The sequence below is a fragment of the Chinchilla lanigera genome, unplaced genomic scaffold (genome assembly GCF_000276665.1).
Source record: "Chinchilla lanigera isolate Chin_1 unplaced genomic scaffold, ChiLan1.0 scaffold00055, whole genome shotgun sequence".
NCBI classification, from domain to species: domain Eukaryota; kingdom Metazoa; phylum Chordata; class Mammalia; order Rodentia; family Chinchillidae; genus Chinchilla; species Chinchilla lanigera.
In genome coordinates this window covers 8,239,408-8,259,593 of record NW_004955456.1, presented here as the reverse complement: position 1 = coordinate 8,259,593, position 20,186 = coordinate 8,239,408, and the positions used below count along the sequence as shown (strand labels likewise).

Genomic DNA, 20,186 nt, shown 5'->3' with positions numbered 1-20,186 from the left:
CTCGAAATGCTGAGATTGCAGGTGTGTGTCACCATGCCTGGCTCCTGACTTAAGGTCTGCATTCTGTAAGGCAGTCATACAGTCCTTGGGGAGTCCTGGTAGATTCCTGGTGACAGCCGTGCACTGTGCCATGTTGAGTTCCCTACAAAACAGCCCTCCCTCCCTCCAGGCCTGGAGGCCAGGGACACTCCAAGGGGCGGGATCCTAGCCATCCTGTCCCTGGTCCCAGCCACCCGGGCTTCACTTGCCCTCCACCAGAGGCCACCACTGCTGAGACGGAGGGCGTGGGCCCCTCCCTGCTGGCCCTTGGCAGGGCCCCAACTTTGCAGTTGGGATTTATTTTTGGTGCATCAGCCTCCGTCATCAAATAGCGAAGCCAAAAGCAGAGTAGCAGGATCCTCTTACTGCGACACCAGTGTCTGCTCGGGACACAGCCTCAGCCTCACTGCTGCTCCCCCAGGAGCCCCAGGGCCTTTGGGATCCTTGTCACTGTCATCCGAGGCCCTGCAAGGACCTAACGGTGAGTGGCCAGGCAGCAGGTGGGGAGCAAGGGGTAGACCCCTTTCCTTTTTGAAGGCAGATGCTCTTGGGAGAGTGTGGAACTAAGACAGGGTCTTGTGTAGTTCAGGTTGGCCTTGAACTCACTGTAGCTCAGACTGGCCTCAAACTCACAGCGACCCTCCTGCTTCAGCCTCCTGAGTGCTGGGATTACAGGTGTGCGTCACCACGCTGGGCTTCATCCACCCAAGACACCTGTTGAGGCATTTTCTCCAGAAAGTCAGTGTCCGTGGCTGTGTTTCCTGACTAGGTTCTGGGGAGTGCTGTTACGTTCCCTGTGCAGAGTGGCATCCCCCGTGGTCTGTGCTACTCAACCTGGGGACATGACGCACACAGGTGCCCAGCTTGGGACTTAGAAACGGCAGCTTTCTGCAGGCTCAAAGCTCTGCAGGTCGCTGACGGCAGGCAGAGGCGCCCTGTGCAGCCTGGCACCTGCCACTGGCACAGGCGCCTGTTGTTATTCTACCCCTTCCCCCAGTAACCAGGCACCCAGGAGCGGGCCGCCAGGCCTCCAGAAGAGCCAGCCTCAGTCCCAGGGCTGCTGCTTGGCTGTCAGCAAACTGGCCCCGAGAGCCCGGCCTCCCGTGCCCTGAGCGGGCAGAAGTGGGGGCTGAACGGTGCCTGTTTTCCCTCTGCCCCGCCTCTCAGTAGGGGACTTCAAAGCCCTTAGCTCCTGTGTCTGAGGTCCCCGCAGGCGCCTCTGCGTTCCTGACACTGCCGGCCTGCTCAACCTCCCCTGTCCTGCTGACCGGCCTGACTCGGGACCCCCAGGGCTCGCTGGCCACGGTCATGTAGGATATGGGGCGCCTGCCGCAGGCCCCTGGACCAGAGGGCAGGCTGCCCAAATGTCGCCTCACCTAGGGACCAGCGCCTGTGCCCCCGTCTGGATGCCCAGGGCGGAGATGGCCGAGACATCCTAGAGACAACCTTGGTCTCGGGAGCGACCACAGGCACTGGCCGGTGACTCCGGAGCCTGGGACAACACTCGCCCAGCCCTGCAGCCCTAGACACTGGGCGTGAGGTGGAAGGAGCCGGAGCTCAGCATCTGTGGATGCGGGAGCGAGGACTCGGGCGTCCGGGTTACAGGTGGAGTGGTGGGCTGAGAACGGAAGCGTCCTGGCAGGAAGCCTTGAAGACTGGCCGTCACAGCAGGGGAGATGGAGAGGCATGGGAGGAAATTGCAGTACAATGGCAGAGAGCAGGCAGAAGAAAAGCAAGACAAAAGAAACTATACTCAACTTGTCCTCTGTGACCCCAGCACTCTGGGAGGCTGAGGCAGGACAATGCAAGTTCAGGCCCAGCCTGGGCAATTCATTTACCTAGCAAGAGCTGCATCTCCAGATAAATAAAAAAGGACTAGGGATGTAGCTCAGTGTGAAAGCTCTGGGTTCAACACCCAGTGCCAGGAGAAAAAAGCAAACAAACAAAACTACCTTCTGTAGTTTCAAAGCAAGATAAGCCTGCTGTTCTCAGAGCTAACCTTTGGGCTGACCACTGCCCCAGGCCTGGGCCTTGGGCCTGGCTGACCAGCTGCTGCCCCTATGAGGCGCTGTAAGGGACCACAGTGTCCTGTGAGGTCACAGTGCCGAGAAGCCAGCCCGCTTCTTTACCAAGGCTGCAGGCATAGTGTGAGGCAAACCCACACAAGGGAAATGGTTATCACTGGGACCAGAGGGGCTGCCAACATGGCATGGGCGCAAATTTTTAAGTTCACAGACATTTCTTTGGAATGTTCACTATAAGCCAGTCCTAAGTCAGGAGATTAAAAAAAGGCAAGAGAGCCAGGCGTGGTAGAGCACACCTATAATTCCAGCACTCAGGAAGCTGAGGCAGGAGGATTGCAGGGAGTCTGCAGCCAGCCTGAACTACACAGCAAGATTCTACTGCAAAGGGATGGGAGGGGTGAACGCTTCCTTCTGCTCCCCCACAGAGCCCCTTGGAGTCTCCGCCCCAGGAGCTGAGCATGACCCGGGACGAGTCCCTGCCAGATTCTTACTCCGCCCAGGGCTTCTATGAGAACTATGAGCCCAAGGAGATCCTGGGCAGGTAAGAAGCCGGCCTGGGTTCTCACGGGTTCTGTGTGCTGGGCACCGTCTGCTTTTCCTGAGCCCTGCCCCCTTGGAGAATCCTCCGTTAGGGTCCTGCCCTCCCAAACCCAGGGCAGGGAGGTGACAGGTACCTGGCACCAGAGACCTCTCCCACACCCAACCCTAGCTTTGGGCTAGGGCTAGGGCTCGGGGATCCGAGGGAAAGTTCTGGCCCTAGAAGAGTACCACTTCTTTCTCCGTGCCCGGAAGGAATCAAGAGACCTGAGACCAGAGTTGGGTGCAGCGGTGGACACTGGTGATCCCAGCACTTTGGGAGGCTGAGGCAGGAGCATCACAAGTTCAAGTCTCACCTGGACAACTTAGCAAGATGCTCCCTCAAAATAAAAAAGGGGTCAGGAATATAGTTCAGAGGGTTTGATCCTGGTACACAAAGGAGAAAGAACCTAGACCGGAGACCAGGCTTGACAGGGCTTGCTCTGTGCAGACCAGCCCTCTGGGCCTCCCTCCACTCCAGCGTCCCGAAGCTCACAGGGAGTGGGAGTGGAGGTGAAGGCGGGGCACCTCGGCCCCAGCCCTGAGCCGCCCCATCCCTGCCCGCCAGGGGCGTCAGCAGCGTGGTCAGGCGCTGCATCCACAAGCCCACGTGCAAGGAGTATGCTGTGAAGATCATCGACATCACCGGCGGGGGCGGCTTCAGCGCTGAGGAGGTGCAGGAGCTGCGGGAGGCCACGCTGAAGGAGGTGGACATCCTGCGCAAGGTCTCCGGACTCAGCAACGTCAGTGAGTGGCGGCCGGCTCAGCTGGGATCAGGCACATGGGGTGCAGCTGGGGCTCCCCAGGTCCTGTATGCCAAGCGGCAGGCGGGGCTGGGACCTGAGTGCGGACTCCCAACTCGGCCCACGCCCCGTGGGCTCCCCTGGGGCACCATCCTGTCCCCCACAGCCACAGCAGCCTTTGAGCGCTCGCCCTGTGCTGTGTCCCTGCCAGCCTGCCCGGCCCTGGCCACTTGAGACGAGCGAGCCATTTCCATTTCAGTACAGCTGAAGGACACTTACGAGACCAACACTTTCTTCTTCCTGGTGTTTGACCTGTAAGTACCCAGCTCTGGAGCCAGTCGCGGCCCGGGGCCATCAGAGCACCACGCTCTCTGGTCCTGCCCAGCAAGGTCTGGAGATCAGTCCTCCCCCAAGTAGGATCAGGACACCCAAAGCACCGTCGGCCCCTGGGCTCAAGCTACTGGGACTGGAAACCTGGTTCACCACTTAGGGGCTGGGTCATTTAAGTATTAGTTTTGTTTTTCCTGTTTTGGTTTGAGGCAGGGTCTCACTGTGTAGTTTAGGCTGACCTTGGACTCATTTTGTAGCCCAGGCTGGCCTCGAACTTACACTGATCCTCCTGCCTCAGCCTCCTGAGTGCTAGGATTATAGGCATGTGCCACCACGCCCAGCTATTAGAAATACTTCCCAGGAGAGGGAACTACTGTTTAGGACTCCCTCAATTTCTCCATATGTAACAGTTAATTTAAAGGCTGGGTTTACATGAGGAAATCATTCAGGTAGCTATATTGAGTTTGTACAGCATGAGATACAATTTGTGTGTGTGTGTGTGTGCGCGCGCACAGGCGGTGGTACTGGGGATTGAACCCAGGGTTATATCTCTAGCCTTTTTTATTTTCTTATTTTGAGACAGGATCTAGCTCAATTGCCCAGACTGACCTCAAATTTGTAATCCCCCTGCCATGGCCTCCCAAGTGGCTGGGATTACAGGCTTGTGTCACCTTGCCTGGCTCTGAGATGCAATTTAACCTGTCACATATGACTAACTGTCAGCTCCAGGAAGGCAGGAACCCGCTGCTGTCTCTTGCACAGTCCCCATCTTTACTAGTAAATCTTGGTTGTTGCTGACGCTAATAGTGAGTTCTAGTATCTCTCAAGTGGATTAAATTGGCCAGGCAGGGGGGTGCACGCCTGTAATCCCAGCACTTGGGAGGCTCAGGCAAGAGGATCATTGCAAGTTTGAGGCCAGCCTGGGCTACACAGTGAGCTCAAGGCCAGCCTGAACTGCACAGTGAGACCCTGTCTCAAAAAGACAGAAAAAAAAAAAAAGGATTAAAATGATAAAAATGAGTTTTTGAATATAGGCCAGAGGTAGAGCACCTGCTAGCATACTCAAGGCCCTAGGTTCCATCCCTAGCACTGAAGGAAAAGAAATTATTTACATTATATATATATATAAAGACTGGAGTCATATGCTGGGTGTGGTGGTGCACACCTGCAATCCCAACACTCGGGAGGCTGAGGCTGGGGGAGCACCACGAGTTCGAGGCCAGCCTGGGCTCCACAGTGCGTTTAAGGCCAGCCTGGACTGCATAGGGTGAACTTGTTTCAAAGAAAACTAGATTTACATGTCACCTTTTTAAAATATTGTACATCTACTGTATAAAGCAAGGCTCACCTCTATAAGGTGTCGAACAGGCCCCCTACCTACCTCACCTGAGTCCAAGAGTTTGCATGCTTCTCCCCAGTGCTGGACACTAACTGCCTCTCCACCCACCCCCCCTTTGCCCTAGGGTCCCACTGCCATCCCCACAGGGGTGGTGGGCTGGGGGCTGCATACACCACCCTTGCCTATTTAACCAAAGGAGGCTGTCCTACGCCCCCGCCCAGCCTGCCCCAGCGCAGCTGTCCCGTTGCGCCACCCTGTACCATGTTCAGGGACAGCTCAAATGTCCTTAACCTTTGAGGAGCTGCTGGGAAGCTGTCTGTACTGCTGCCTTGGAGCCCTCCAGGGTAGTGAGCAGATCGCTCAGCCACAGAGCTCTTCCCAGATGCTCCCAAGAAGCAAGAAGACCGTAAGAGTCAGTTTCCCCAGCACTCACTGCCTGCAGAAACTCAGACAGCCAGGTCCTTCCGATCGGTTCTGGGGGCCTGCGCCAGTGGCTGGGGGCCCCTCTCGCAACCCCAGCTCTGATTTGGGCCCTAACGGGTCCCCGTCCATGACGTCACTTGCACAGATGCGGACCACCGCCGCCCTCTCCCCACCCCTCCAGCCTCCCACACGGCTCTCCCAGTCCTTCCTGTCGACTTCCCCACTCACCTCCCACTGGGCCCGGCCTGTAGGGCCTTATGGTGCAGGGAGACACTCCCTGGGACCAGGCTCAGGAGAGCGTGGGCTTGAGCCCAAGCCAGTGTCGGGCCCTCTGCTCCCACAGGATGAAGAGAGGCGAGCTCTTTGACTATCTCACGGAGAAGGTCACCTTGAGCGAGAAGGAAACCAGGTAGCGTCCATTTGCCTCTCCCAGTCCCCTCCCCGAGTCCCACGGCCACAGGGCGGGGGTCCGCTGGCCGTGGCATGGGGCCTTCAGGGCCTCCTCCCTCCCTTCTGCCTGGCCGGCAGGCAGGTGGGCTCCGTCTGTCCTGCCTGTCACCTGACCCTGCGGAGGGAAGCGCCTGTGGGGGGACACTCACTCCGATGATGGAACCAAGTGTCACCTGATTCTAGAACCAAAAAGAAGCTCAGTGGGGCTGGGGAGCAGCTCAGTGGCAGAGCGCTTGCTCAGCACGGCCAGGCCCTGGGTTGGATCCCCAGTGCCCCAGGACCCCCATCCTTACGCTCCCTGGAGAAAGAGTCACGTGTGTGTGTGTGTGTGCCCGGCCTCAGAAAAATTATGAGGGCCCTGCTGGAGGTGATCAGCAGCCTGCACAAGCTCAACATCGTGCACCGGGACCTGAAGCCCGAGAACATCCTCCTGGACGACGACATGAACATCAAGCTCACGGACTTCGGCTTCTCCTGTCAGCTGGAGCCGGGAGAGAAGCTGCGAGGTGCAGTACCGCCAGTGAGGCCGTGGCAGGGCCTAGGGCCTCCCTCCTCGTGTCCCCAGGAGCACACACTGCTGGGGTCCCCCCTTCCCCTCAGAACCAGCCGCACTCTCCCATCACGGGCTCCAGTGAAGTCCTCTTTCCAGGGCTGAGCGGAGGCACTTGCCACTGTCCAGGCCAGGATGGTTACGGGTGGCCCCGGGAGCCCGTGACCCCCACCCTGGTGCCAGTCCGCGGTGCCAGGAGACCCCAGCCCCACTGCTGGCCCACCGCAGTGGCCCCGCTGAGCCCTGACAGTAGCCCTCCGCAGAGGTCTGTGGGACCCCCAGCTACCTGGCGCCGGAAATCATCGAGTGCTCCATGAACGACGACCACCCGGGCTACGGGAAGGAGGTGGACATGTGAGTGCGGGCAGGGGCCCGGGCCGCCCGCGCTCCCCGCCGGGCCGGCGGGTGACGGAGGCCGCCCGCAGGTGGAGCACGGGAGTGATCATGTACACCCTGCTGGCCGGCTCGCCGCCCTTCTGGCACCGCAAGCAGATGCTCATGCTGCGGATGATCATGAGCGGCAGCTACCAGTTCGGCTCCCCGGAGTGGGACGATCACTCGGACACGGTGAAGGACCTGGTGAGGCTCGCGCAGGGCCGGCCCCGGGGCGGGAGGGCCGGTGCCCGTCTCCCGAAGGGCTAGCAGTCGCAGCCCTCTGTGCTCAGCGCCCCCGTCCCCCAGATCTCTCGCTTCCTGGTGGTGCGCCCCGAGAGCCGCTGCACGGCGGAGGAGGCCCTGGCGCACCCCTTCTTCCAGCAGTACGTGGTGGAGGAGGTGCGGCACTTCAGCCCCGCCGGGAAGTTCAAGGTGCGAGGCCCACCCCGGGAGGCCGGGGCTCCCCACTCCGCGCCGGCTTCCGGCTCCGCTGGGCCGGCAGGGAAGGCAGAGGCCGCCCTGTGGCTCCCCCTGGACCACGCAATCCCGCTGGCCAAGGGCCCCGCAGCCGCCCGGCGCCCACGCTGAGCAAGCCCGGGTCCTGTCCCGCCCCCAGGTCATCGCGCTGACCGTGCTGGCCTCCGTGCGGATCTACTACCAGTACCGCCGCGTGAAGCCGGTGACGCGGGAGATCGTCATCCGAGACCCCTACGCGCTGCGGCCCCTGCGCCGCCTCATCGACGCCTACGCCTTCCGCATCTACGGGCACTGGGTGAAGAAGGGGCAGCAGCAGAACCGGGCCGCGCTGTTCGAGAACACGCCCAAGGCCGTGCTGCTGTCGCTGGCGGAGGAGGAGGACTTCTGAGGGCAGGCAGGTCTGGGGAGAGGGAGGGAGGCCCGGGGCCCCCGTCCCCACCGCCCGTCCGCCAGCCCTAGGTCCCGGGCGAGGACAGCGCCAGGGGAAGATCGGCCACGGCTGCAGGAGGCTTTAGCGACCTGCGTCCAGGGCACGGCCGGAGGCCCGAGAGCCTGCACCATGAACAGCCGGGGGAAGCTTCGCTATTTCTTTCAGGAGTACTGTTTACTGGGTGCGTGACTTGGTCCTTCCAGACCCCTGAAGGCTGAAACCGGTTCCTGACCGTGCAGGGGACCCCGCACAGGGGCAAATGAGGGACGCACCTTCTTTCTCCCTACAAGAATTTGCCAGGAAGCTGGGTGTGGAGCTGCGCACGCGTAGCCCCCACGCTCAGGAGGCGGACCGCGGCCTGCTCTGCACGCAGCACCCGCCCCAGGGGAGGCCCTCCTGTCTGGTGGGAGTGGCCAGGGGATGAAGAATGTGGGTGCGCTGGGGATACCCACGGAGTGACAGGGCGCCAGCTCACAGCTCTCCGGGGGCCCGGCCCGCACTGGCTGCACAGCGGAAGCCCAGGTTGTCCGAGGCTGAATCAGGAGTGTTTCCCATCCTGCCAAGGAAGGGGAGAGAGATTGGGTGCTTGCTGAACTAGCAAGGGGCTGAGCCTTTCCAGGCTCCTGGCCGCACCCCGCCAGGGCCCAGAGGTCGGGTGCCTGAGACGAGGACACAGCCCCACAGGAGGTCAGGTGTGGAGCAGCTGAGCAGCGCAGCTTCTGGGGAGGAGACCAGGACACAGCAGGAAGAGGGAGGGCGCTGGTCAGCAGCTTCAAACAGCTGAGCCCACACATGTGGAGGTCAGAAATGGGACAGGCTCGCCTTCGGAAAGGGATCTCACAGATGTTCCCACTGCCACCTCGCCTGCAGGCTGCTCGGGAGGGTAGGGTCTCACCGCTTTGTAGGCAAGGGTCAGACCCGGGGCAGGTGGAAATGTTCTGCCTCAGGCCACGCCTGCTGTACCCCAAAAACAATCAGTGACAAACCCAGGTTTGCAGATGGGGACAAACCCAGGTTTCTCCACCCTCTGACCAGAAGGGGAAGGGGAAGGAAACTTCTGAGGCTCCTCAGGAACCGGGGTCGGGGAGGGAGCAGCCTTGTCAGGCCCATGGGGTGAAGCAGAGGCCCTGATGGGGCCCTGGGAGCCGCGACACTGCCCGTCAGGCGCGGCCACCAGCCAGGAGCTCCCAGCCCCTCCGCACTCCATTATAAAGCAGAGTGATTAGGGAGCATGTTTTGTGCCCCAGTGTGACAAGTCAGCGGTCCCATGACCACGGGCGCTGACCCACCGCTTGGGCACTCCACTTCCCATCCCCGGGCTGTGAGGACGAGAGGGGACCCGATGTCCCTGGGTGCGAGAGCTGGCAGGACAAGGTCCCCAGCTGTCCTGGTCCCTCTTGCTTTCTGTGGCCACGCTGCTTGCTCTGTCCCCTGCCTACGACTCCCGTGGAAGTGGGTGCAGCAGCAGCACCTACCCTGCTCCTGAGCTGGGGTCCCTCGGACCGAGCCCCTCACCTGGTGGTGACCCGGGCCCGGTGATTGGCAGAGCCATCAGCCGTGTCGATCCAGGATGCGCCCCGGAGGACACGCATGTCCTGCTTAGCGGGCTGGTAGGGCGATGCAGTCCACTCCCACACGTTGCCCACAAGGTCATAGAGCCCTGTTGGGAAAATGGGGGGCCGGGGGTGCTTTCCTCTGCCTCCCCCATCAGGCATAGGGGTCCATCCCACCAAGCAACCCTCGAGCAGCACCAACAGCGACCTGCAGGAAGCCTTACCGTAGTCGTTCTGCGGGGGAAAGGCGTTCACCGGGGACACTCCGTGAAAGCCGTCCTCAGCTCTGTCGCCCTTGGGGAACTTCCCCTGATGGCAGAAATGACAGCCAAAGGACGATCAGCCTGTCCCGAGGCAGGATCCCGCTACCTGGAAGGAAGCCTCACTCTCTTGCTCTACTGTGTCACCGGGCAGGGCGCAGGCGGGACCTGGGGTTCCTGTCCAAGCGCTTGCCACACCCTACAGGGACCGCCCGCTGGACTGGGAAGACCAAGTTCCCATGGGGCCCAGCGTGTTGGGTCCACCTTGCACCTGCTCTGCCCACCCTCGGCAACTTCCCCCCCTCCTGCTCACAGCCTGCGGCCACGGCGCTCTGAGAAGAGAGGCTTCTCCATGGTGATCAGAGCCACTCCCCGGCCTTCTCGGGATCACCCCTGGCTGTCTCTTATGTCTCTCCCTTCTGCAGCCAACACTCCTAACCCTTCTCATCTGCCCTGACTCGACCTTCCCTCCCGCCTGCTCTTCACCAGCAAAATTCTTTAAAATGTGACCTCCACCTGCTGATACCATTTGTTCAACTTGCTCATCCCCCACCACCCCCGCATTAAAACTGAGCTTCAAGCTGGTCGTTGTGCCTCATGCCTCTAATCCCAGCACTTCCGAGTGCAAGGCCAGTGTGGGCTACATAGTTCAAACCCAGGCTGAACTACATAACGAGACCATGTCTCAAAAGAAAACAACACTGTGCTTCAATATATGCCTATAAACCTAGCACTCAGGAGGCTGAGGCAGGAAGATCTGCATGAGTTCAAGGCCAGCTTGAACTATATAGTGAGACCCTGTCTCAAAAAAATTAAAAAAAAAAAAAAAAAGTGGGACCTTTAAAGGGAGGTAATTAGGTTACTGCACCATCCCCTTAGGAATAGATTATTGCTGGGGTTTGGGTTTAGTTCCTGTGAGAGTGAGTGGGTTGTTATAAAGTGAGGTCGTCCTATGTGTTTGACCCCTTCCACTTTTCCCTGTTGTGATGGGGCTGGAGGTGGGGTGACTTGTGACTTGCCAGAGGCCAAACACATGGGTGTGCAGGATACAGGGCTTTTAGCACGCAAAACTGTGAGCTGAGTGAACCTGCTTTCTTTATAAGATACCTAGCATACAGATACCTGTATCCAGTACTTTGTCACAGCAACAGAAGACAGATAAATACACTCTGAAACCACCTGCTCCAACCTTGAATGCTGCTCTAAGCTTCAGATTCTGGTTTTCAACTTTTTAGTGCTGCTATAGGTCCAGCCTGGGGCCTCATGTGAGCTGGACAAATGCTCCGCTGCTGTGCCCTGCCCCAGCCCTCCTGAGCATAACCATGCCCCAAAGATACCCTAAACTGAGATGACCCTGAAATACCCAGTTCTGTCCCTTGGACCACTATGTGCAGATCGTCTTATGTGAGTAATGGGAGCACCATCACCACGCGACCAGGCCTGGATGCGTGCTTGAATCTAACCCTTCCACGCTGATGAATTACTACGCCTCATCCACCCTCGTAGATCCACTTCTTCTGTTTGGCTTTCTACACCACCACCCTGGTTTTTCTGAGACTGGGTTTCACTGTGTATCTCAGGCTGGCCTCAAACTCACGATCTCCCTGCCTCAGCCTCCTGAGTGCTGGGATTACAAGTATGCACACCACGACCACCAGGCTGTCTTCCCCTTGATTTCTATTTTCACATAATTTAAGAGTGGGTCAAGAAGCTGGGTCTCTGCCACAGCCTCAGATTAAAAGACTTCCTGTCCGCAGTGCAGTCTGACCTCATCCTGCGCAAATCAGCAACAAGCAGCAAACATTTCTCCCTTAAATCACAATGTCACTTGAGTTATAAAACCTCGGACCGGGCTGGGAATGTGGCTCAGCGGTACAGCGCTTGTCCAGCAAGCTTTGGAACCCAGGTTCCAACACTAGAACCTCAACAGAGAAAGCAAAACACTTCGGGTGGCACAACAGAACTCAAAGCTGGGCACTGTGTTCATTGCCTATGTTGGGAGGCCTTCTGATTCCTTCCCTACTGACAGCGGAATGGAAGACTTTGCACTGAGCTGCATCCCAGCGCCTTCTTAGATTTTTTCTTTTTTTAATTCTGAGGCAGGCTCTTGCTCACTTGCTAAGCCGCCTGGGCCTAGGCGGGACCTGAATTTGTGATCCTCCTGCCTCAGCCTGACATTGCTCTGAGACTGCAGGTGTGTGCCACCATGCCTGACTGGAATGCCTCTTATCTGACGTCACCGGGACAGGCGGCTGTTTAACCAGAACGAACGTCCTCTCCCTCCTGAAGTCCCTCCAGCGCCCTCACATGCGTTCGGCCTGGGCAACCTCTCAGTCACCAGCGGGAGCAGCTGCTCTGCACGCTGGGCCGCAGCCCGGCTGCCTGAGGGCAGGCTCCGCCCGCCTGGGAAGGAGAGGGCGCTCACCTGCCACAGGTTGGTGCGGTTGGGCTGGAAGCTGTTTCCCCACGGGTAAACCTGACCTGCCCAGAGAGCAGGAACCGGAGAGAGAGGCACAGTTAGAAAGGAAAAAAGAGTGAGGGAACCAGAAGGACGTTGGGAGGTGACAAAAACGCAGACTGGGGTCCTTTATTTCCCACGCCCAACCCATCCACCCAGGCGCTGCACTGGGAACCCTGGATCTCCTGATTTGCTACGTTGTTCTATTATTGACTGACAGACTGCGGCGCTGGGGATCACACCCCGGGCCTTGACAGTGAGCTACATCCCCAGCCCTTCTTAGTTTTTACTGTGAGATAGGGTCTCCGTAAATTGTCCAGGCAGGACTCAAACTCGTGATCCTCCTGCCTCAGCCTCCCAAGGGCTGAGATTACAGGCGTGCAGCACTACACCTTGCTTAATTAATTTACTGAAATGTAACGTACACTGTGGAATCTCTTCAACAATAAAATATTGTATGTCTGCTTTCCTTTCCGTTCTTCCGGTTTCCAGTTTTTATGGGATTGTACGGACATCCTGGAACATCGGCGCCACCACAAATGACTCCTCACCCTGGATGGGTCGGCCTGGAGCGCCGAGGAACGGCCCCTCCCCACCCTGCTAGGGCTCCGGGGCCGGCAGGCTAAGCGAGGTCAGGCACGGCCCCGGCATCCGTACCCTCCAAGCCGCCCCGGGCGGCGAACTCCCACTCCTCCTCGGTGGGCAGCCTGCGGCCGCGCCACACACAGTAGGCCTGCGCGTCGTTCCAGCTCACGTGCAGCACGGGCAGCTCCAGCCGGTCCCGGATGCTGGAGCCGGGACCTGCGGGCTGCCGGGCGGCGGGGACACGGGAGAGGGCGATCGCTAGGGCCTGCGGGGGGCGCAGAGACGCCCGGAGAAGCGGGAGCGCGGCAGGGAGGCGGGGAGGGTAGACGATGGCTGGGCGCTGTCCTGACCCCGGGGACAGTCGGTGGGCAGCCCGCACTCACCTGCCTCCAGAACGCCCGCTCCACGGGAAGCCACCAGAGGACGGGCTGCAGAAAGGACGGGGTGCGGGGCGCTGTGGCCAGGTGGGTCCTGCGCGGGGGTCTTCCCAGGGCACCCGGCCCCCTCCTTAGAGCCCCAGGTGCTCTGGCGGTGCAGGGAGGCAGTATCTGAACTCCGCGTCCCTCTGGGCTTTCATCAATCGCCTTGCCCAAGAACGGGCTCGGGCTCCCTGGCGTGCGCGCACACTGGCCGGCTCCTCCGCGGCGCTGTTTCCCTCGCTTCCTCCCAGCCCCCAGCTCGCGGGCAGGCCTGGCCTGGGTGAGCCCGATCGCACAGGATTGTGGATCAGTCCCCACTCCCATCCGCTCAGCGGCAGGATCTGTCTCCTCACCTTCATCTGCTGGGCCGCTGTGTTTCTTAGCTCACTGGGGACCAACTCCTCAAAGACGAAGCTCCACCCAAACAGCTCGGCCTCGGTCCGGTACTTTTTCTCCCTGACAAACTCCCTGGAAAGAGAGATTTCCCCGTCTCCGCGGAGGGGTTCAGTGCCCCATCCGTTCACAGAGACCACTCTGAGGCGGTGCTGAGCAGGCTTTGGAATGAATCAATTGGCTTTCTATATTAATATATGAGTTCTGCCGGGCGTGGTGGCGCACACTTGTAATCCCAGCACTGGGGAGGCTGAGGCAGGACGATTGTTGTGAGTTCGAGACCCGCCTGGGCTACAAAGTGAGCTCAAGCCCAGCCTGAACTGCATAGCGAGACCCTGTCTCAAAAAAAGACCAAAATAAAATAAAATAAAAAATAATAATATATGAGTCTGTCCCAGGCCTAAGGGACCCGCCTGCTGAGCCAGCAGCTGGCATGCAGAAACAGAAGTCTCCATGTCAGTAGTCACGGCAGAGACCTGCAGTGGCCTGAAGGCAAGATAACCCCGCAGCTGGGGGCACCGAATCTCACTCAGAGTTCCAAGGCAACAACTGACAACCCTGGAGATAAAAATGGCTCTTATTAAGCAAAGATTTAATGCTTGGAAAGTCTCTGATCCATTTTCAAGAGGGCTTATTCACTATTGTACCTTTTGCCTCAGCTGTTCCCGACACTTCTGCATACACTCCCTGATACAAACCCAAATAAATAGTTGCCAATTCAGAGAAGTCGGGGTCTTAGCCACAAGAGCTCCTACCTACCCAGACACCTGAGTACTGTATCACTTTGACGTTTTGTCTTTTATCCTTTGCGATACACTTGCCCGGGAGACTGGGAGACTGGCCAGCTCCCGATAATCCCTCTCCTGCTCTGAGAACCTCGCATTCCCACGTCCCATGAGAAACCCACAACAGAGTTTCCAAGAGGCCAAGGGACTAACCTAAAAGCCCAAGCAGTTCCTTTACAATTATAGTAAAACTAACTTTCGCATACAGCCCTGTGGGTGTTGACCAAGTGTCAGTCACTACCATCATCAAGCTGCCACTGGGGGCGTAGCTCAGCGGTATTTCTGGCGCTTGCCTAGCATGTTCGAGGCCTGGGTCCCATCCCACGCGCGTGTGCACATGCGCGCACACACACACAGATATAGAACAGTCCCACCAACCCCCGCCAGAATTTCTCCAGTGGCCCTGCAGCTATGGATCTGCTTTTTTGCTCCACGGCTTTGCCTTCCCCAGAATGTTGCAGAAAGTGAGCCCTGTAACATGTAGTCTTTGGGGTCTCTTTGGGGTCTGGCTTCTGTCACTTGGCAAAGTGCTTCAGAGATGCATCCGTGCTGCTTCAGCGTCAGTCACCCGCTCCTCTCTGCTGAGGAATACAGCGTATTTACTTCAGGCTTCACCAGCTGAAGGGCATCCTTCAACGCCTCTGGTTTTTAGATGAATAAAAGCACTCGGCAGGAGGCTCAAGGGGGAACAGGCCTCTTTTCTGAAGTCACCCTCACTTATCTACTCACCAGACAGCACACATGAAAGGCACTGAGTCCAAAATAACATACCTAGACTTCAGGACAGATTTTTCCTGCAGTTTGGTGTGGGTTAGTCCTTTTTTTCTTTTTTCCAGTACTAGAGATTAAACCCAGGGCCTTCACACTGAGCTATATCCTCAGCCCTATTTTATTTTATTATTTTTGAGACAATGTCTCACTAAGTCACTCAATTGCCCTGGCTAGGCTCAAAGTTGTGATCTTCCTGCCTCAGCCTTCCAGGCCTAGTATATTTCAGCAAGCAGACTGTGGGGGTAAAATGAATTGCTTTCCTTGAATTAACAGTACTCAAGATATAAGAAGACATAAGAAGATATTGTTTACCTGTCAAAGAGGCTTTGAAGGGGCTGGGGATTTAGCTCAGCGGCAAAGCGCCTGCCTGGCAAGCACTAGGTCGTGAGTTTGGTCCCCGGTACCAGAGAAAAACCAAACAACCAAAAAAAAAAAAGAGGCTTTGAAAAATGAAGTTAGTGATTGGGAAATTCTGTAGCAATACTACTTACCAGGCCTGAGCACATGAATGAATGGTTTATGAGTCTCTTATCAGAGCAGCAGAGATAAATTATGGAGTAGTAGACAAAATTTAGGGACTTGTTAGAGGTGATATCCTATTTCCATGATATAATAGCTCATAATTTCAAATATAAAAGAATGCATATTGGGGCTGGGGATTTAGCTCAGCAGCACAGCACCTGCCTGGCAAAGGTCATGAGTTTGAGCGCAAAAGCATCACAGCACCTGCAAGGTCATGAGTTTGATTCCCAGTACCAGAAAAAAAAAAAAAAAAGAAACAAATGAATGCATATTGTTCATCTATTTCTGGTTGTCATGATAGGGTACCAATGAGATCAGAAGTTATTTATTCAGGGGTTTTTTGGTGTGTGTGTGTTTGAGGCAGGGTCTCGCTATGCAGTTCAGGCTGGCTTTGAGCTCACTTTGTAGCCCAGGCTGGTCTCGAACTTGGCAATGATCCTCCTGCCTCAGCCTCCCGAGTGCTGGGATTACAGGTGTGCACAACCATGCCCAGCCTTCAGTTTCATTTTATTATTATTTTGGATTCTTTTTAAAGTTTGGATTTTTTTTAGATAAAATGAGTATTTTAATTGTTTCAGAAAAGATGGTACATGAACTTGGATTAGAAAACATGACATTAGAAGAGTTTTTTCCCCATAAATGCAAAAACAAAACAAAACAAAAATCAACTGGAGACAAAAACACCTTAAAATAGTTAATCATAATTTTCTGGATCTTCCTCTTCCATCAAAAGCCACGTCTCCTAGGGCACCTGCTCCAAGAACCAACCCATCCTTTTTATCTCTCTCCAGCCTGGCCAGGACAATTCCCTCCCATTCCCACCTCCCTTCTTTCAGTCACTCTGTGTGGGTGCTGAAGACCCTGAGCTCTGACCAGTGAACAGAACTGTCCCTTAAGCCAGCGACCCATAGGCAGTGGCACCCACAGCCTCACCCCCAGCACCCACGGCACAAGCCACAGAGCTGGCACTGTTTCCGCTGTCTCAGGAAGAAGGAGCCAAAATCTGACCCTCAGCACAAATCAAAGCCCAATGTGGAGAGAGAACAAGGGCTTCTAGGCCCAGAGTCGGCCGCAAACTGTTGGTAAGAAAAGGGCATTTTTATAGCCATTCCATCGTGAGAAACAAAGGAATACTGGACCCTTTCTTTTTTTTGTTGTTTTGGTTTTTTTTTGGTTTTTCTCTGGTACCAGGAACCGAACTCACGACCTTGCGCTTGCCAGGCAGGCGCTTTGCCGCTGAGCTAAATCCCCAGCCCCTGGACCCTTTCTATTATTGTGGTTTTACAAGCCAGTCTACCGAGCTGAGGGGGATCTGCAAACACGAAGGATCCAGACACATCAGGTAACTTTGTTGGCTGGAGGTAAGAGAGACGAGCAGGAAGGTAAAGCAATTTGTGACAATTAATTTGTAGGAAGATGCTGCTGGGAATGTCAGCTCTTCACACGGCTGCCGGCCCCGCAGAGGACAACACTGTAATGGCCAAGATGGCCACCCCGGATTGGCAGAGCTGGGCAGTCTTCGGGCCTTTTCCCAGGTGCCACATCAAGGGACGGATCCCACTCCAGGTGTGATACATGAGTGGGAAGCCGAGCGCAAACTTCGCTGTGCAGATCAGTGAAGGCCCCAGACACAAAGACTTCAAAAACTCTAAGTAAGACTCAAAGTTCCCAGGGAGCAACAGGGCTGACACACCAAACACAGAGACCCCCCACGCAAGGCCATACCAGAGCCACGATGGCAAACGGGCATCACCACAGGAAGAGAGCAACCAACTGCAGACAGTGACGTGGGGAGATGCAGGACGGTTTGAACCTGGGTTCTTATTCCCAAACCGCTCCATCTCTTCTTTGGCTGTGGTTCCCAAAGGCACAGCATTTCGGATGCAGAAGTGAGGACTAAGGTGGGCACGGAGGCAGTGATGGCCGGCATGTCCCAACAAGAGCGCCGCCATCTTGGGTTCCGGCCTGGATGGAAGTGACCTTTTTTTCTTGGTACCAGGAATCGAACTCAGGACCTTGCTCTTGCCAGGCAGGCGCTTATGCCACTGAGCTATATCCCTGGCCCTAAAGTTTGGATTTTTGAGGCAGAGTCCTGCTATGTAGTTCAGGCTGGCCTTGAACTCATTGTGTAGCCCAGCCTGGCCTCAAACTCAATGTGATCCTCCTGCCTCAGCCTCCCAAGTGCTGGGATTACAGGTCTGTGCCACCATACCCACCGGTATGATCCTTTTCCCAATCCTACCTTCCTCCCCGCAAAAACAGGTTTCTGTTGGGTGTTTGGTTTCTGCTCCTGTTCTCAGTGATGCAGCCAGGGTTGGGGTTAACGCACCGGTGTCAGAGTGAAGGGATTCGCCTATAATCCCAGTACTCTGGGGAGGGAAGGCAGCCAGAGCACGACTTCGAGTCCAGCCTGGCAACTTAGCCCAGCCAAGCCTGACTCTACAGTGACCCCGTCTCAAAATTAAGAAAAAAAAGAAAAAAGAAAAAGGGCCAGGATGTAGCTCAGTGAGACAGGGTCTCGCTGTGCAGTTCAGGCTGACCTTGAGCTCACTTGAACTCACAACGATCCTCCTGCCTCAGCCTCCCGAGTGCTGGGATTACAGGTCTGCCCCACCATACCCAGCTGGCTGTGGGTTCTGTTCCCAGCACAATCAATAAATAAATACATAAATAATAATAAAATCAAATGAATCAAGGATTTGAGTTCCAGGCCCAGCTCCTGTGCTGAAGGGGTCAAGTCAAACCTCTCTGGGCTTCAGATTCTTCATCTGAAAGATGGAGATGACACCTCTCACAGTGTCGCTCCTAAGATGAGAAATGGCAGTGAACAAGCTAGTTTCCTTTTCGACATCAGGAATGAAGGTTAGAAAGAGCCTTGACATCCCCTGAAAAACGCCTGATGTACCTGAAGTCTTTATTGGTGACAGGAAATACGTCGATGGCAAAGGGTTTTACTGTTACCTCCCGGACAGGCCCTTCACCATCTCTGGCATCTGGAGCATCTGTCCCCATCAGGAACCGCCCACCAGGCAGCTGGACCATGTCAGCAGCCTGTGCATTTCCTGCAGAAAAGGACACGAATCAGGAATGCATCCACAGATATAGGACAAGGGGGATTATTTGGGTCGAATGTAATGCTCATCAGGGTATGAAAAACAATGCGTGCAAGCTGAACTGGACTTAGCCAGGCGTAGGGACGCACACCTCTGCATCCGCCCTCTGGGAGGCTCAGGCAGGACTGAGCCCAGCATGACCAACCTAGTGACTTAGTGAGGCCCCATCTCAAGATAAATAAAAGGGCCGGGATGTGATTCAGTGTGAAGGCCCTGGGTTCAATCTCCAGTACTACAATGACAGCAAAAAGACTGGCTTTAAATTCTTGTTGTGCCACTTTATTTGCTGGGGGACCTTAGGCAAATTACTCAGTCTAAGATCCGATTTCCTCATCTACAAAATGGGGATAACATTTTATAGCTGAGAACAGTACAAATTAAAAAACGTGAAATACTGAGCCCATCACTCGCCTATTTATTCCTCAGCACAATCCTTTGTCCCAGCCAGGTAAAATTTGAAACTATAATCTTAAATATATGTCGTTTTATTTTTTCCAGACAGTATCTCACCATATAGTTAGTCTCATCTTGAACTCACTAGGTAGTCAAGACTGGCCTCAAACTCACAGCGATCTGCCTGCCTCAGCTTCCCGAGTGCTAGGATTACAAGTGTGGGCCACCATACATTGCTTACTTATTTATTGGCTTTTTGGGACAGGGCCTTGCTGTAGAGTTCAGGCTGCCCTTGAACTTACTATGTAGCCCAGGCTGGCTTCGAACTTCTGGCAATCCTCCTGCCTCAGCCTCCCAAGTGCTGGGATTACAGGCGTGTATCACCACACCTGGCCAACAGGGCTTATATCTAGCATTTTCTACCCATTTTTCTGCTCACGTGTTTCTCTTCTTTCTCCCCATTTGTTGAACATTTACCTTTCTTCTTTTTTTGAGACAGGTTCTGATGCTGCCCAGGTTGGTCTTAGACTCATGGGCTCAACTGATCCTCTCAGCCTCTCAAGTGCTGGGACAACAAGCCCCAAACACCGAGTCGGGTATAAATTCTTTATTCTCACTACTGTAACATATGCCACAGAAGGGAAGGACCACACCTGCTTTGCCTGGGTAGCCCTGGCACACAGCACAAATGCACCATGATTGTAACTGAACGAGCTCCTTTAGAAGCCTGCTGTTTGAATGCCTCCGAAAAGCATATAATAAAAACCATCTTCCATGTATCTCATAGGAAGAAAGTAAGGCCCAGAAGAAGAGCTGATTTAACAGCTGGTTTGGGTCTGGGAGTGCAGCTCCGTGGAAGACTGCAGGGGGGGAAAAAGCTTGTCCCTGGACGCAGGCAGGCCCCCCGGTTCGGCGGTATTCCCAGGCCAGACTCTGGCTTGGTAGACTTCTTCAGAGCTTGCAAGGACATATACCCCCATCGATGCCTCACAGGCAGGTCCAGGCCTTCTGCTGCTCCTCAGGGCCGTGCCTTTCCCCATTTTCTCATTCCAACAGGACACACGCTCATTTCATCCAATTCCACTTGCCTCTCAACAAATAAATGTCATGTAGAAGCAAAAAGGAGCCAGCAGGCAACTCTTAAATTAAAAGGGAATTAAGAGGGGCTGGGGATTCAG

At 55.9% G+C, this 20,186-nt stretch overlaps 2 protein-coding genes across 5 annotated transcripts in view; one reads left to right on the top strand and one right to left on the bottom strand.

Annotated features, from left to right (window-relative positions):
- The first annotated feature begins 388 nt into the window (after positions 1–388).
- Phkg1 (phosphorylase kinase, gamma 1 (muscle)) lies at positions 389–7,805 on the top strand. Its single transcript, XM_005396702.2, has 10 exons — positions 389–520; positions 2,489–2,604; positions 3,208–3,386; positions 3,642–3,696; positions 5,818–5,883; positions 6,267–6,430; positions 6,738–6,828; positions 6,900–7,053; positions 7,156–7,281; positions 7,466–7,805. Exons 2-10 carry the CDS (start codon positions 2,522–2,524, stop codon positions 7,712–7,714), a joined length of 1,167 nt encoding a protein of 388 aa, XP_005396759.1. The 5' UTR covers positions 389–520; positions 2,489–2,521; the 3' UTR covers positions 7,715–7,805.
- A 106-nt stretch (positions 7,806–7,911) lies between these two features.
- Positions 7,912–20,186, bottom strand: part of Sumf2 (sulfatase modifying factor 2) — a 13,382-nt gene continuing 1,107 nt past the window's right edge. Inside the window, exons 2-10 of one of the 4 annotated variants that reach the window (XM_013520548.1) lie at positions 18,408–18,564; positions 17,228–17,467; positions 13,385–13,499; positions 12,996–13,040; positions 12,685–12,835; positions 11,995–12,050; positions 9,534–9,618; positions 9,272–9,416; positions 7,912–8,312 (exon numbers count right to left, since the gene is read on the bottom strand). In XM_013520548.1, the coding sequence (XP_013376002.1) occupies positions 8,228–8,312; positions 9,272–9,416; positions 9,534–9,618; positions 11,995–12,050; positions 12,685–12,835; positions 12,996–13,040; positions 13,385–13,499; positions 17,228–17,467; positions 18,408–18,564 (1,079 nt within the window). In that variant the 3' untranslated portion in view covers positions 7,912–8,227. Of the gene's footprint in view, positions 8,313–9,271; positions 9,619–11,994; positions 12,051–12,684; positions 12,836–12,995; positions 13,041–13,384; positions 13,500–17,227; positions 17,468–18,407; positions 18,565–20,186 lie in introns of all 4 variants that reach the window. The other 3 variants (XM_013520547.1, XM_005396703.2, XM_013520549.1) reach the window with 3 other exon arrangements.

Coding starts and splice junctions, on each gene's coding strand:
- Phkg1 (XM_005396702.2), top strand. CDS start 2,522: ATGACCCGGGACGAGTCCCTGCCAGATTCTTACTCCGCCCAGGGCTTC. Junction 3,697..5,817: donor TTCTTCCTGGTGTTTGACCT/GTAAGTACCCAG, acceptor CTGCTCCCACAG/GATGAAGAGAGGCGAGCTCT. Junction 6,829..6,899: donor TACGGGAAGGAGGTGGACAT/GTGAGTGCGGGC, acceptor GGCCGCCCGCAG/GTGGAGCACGGGAGTGATCA.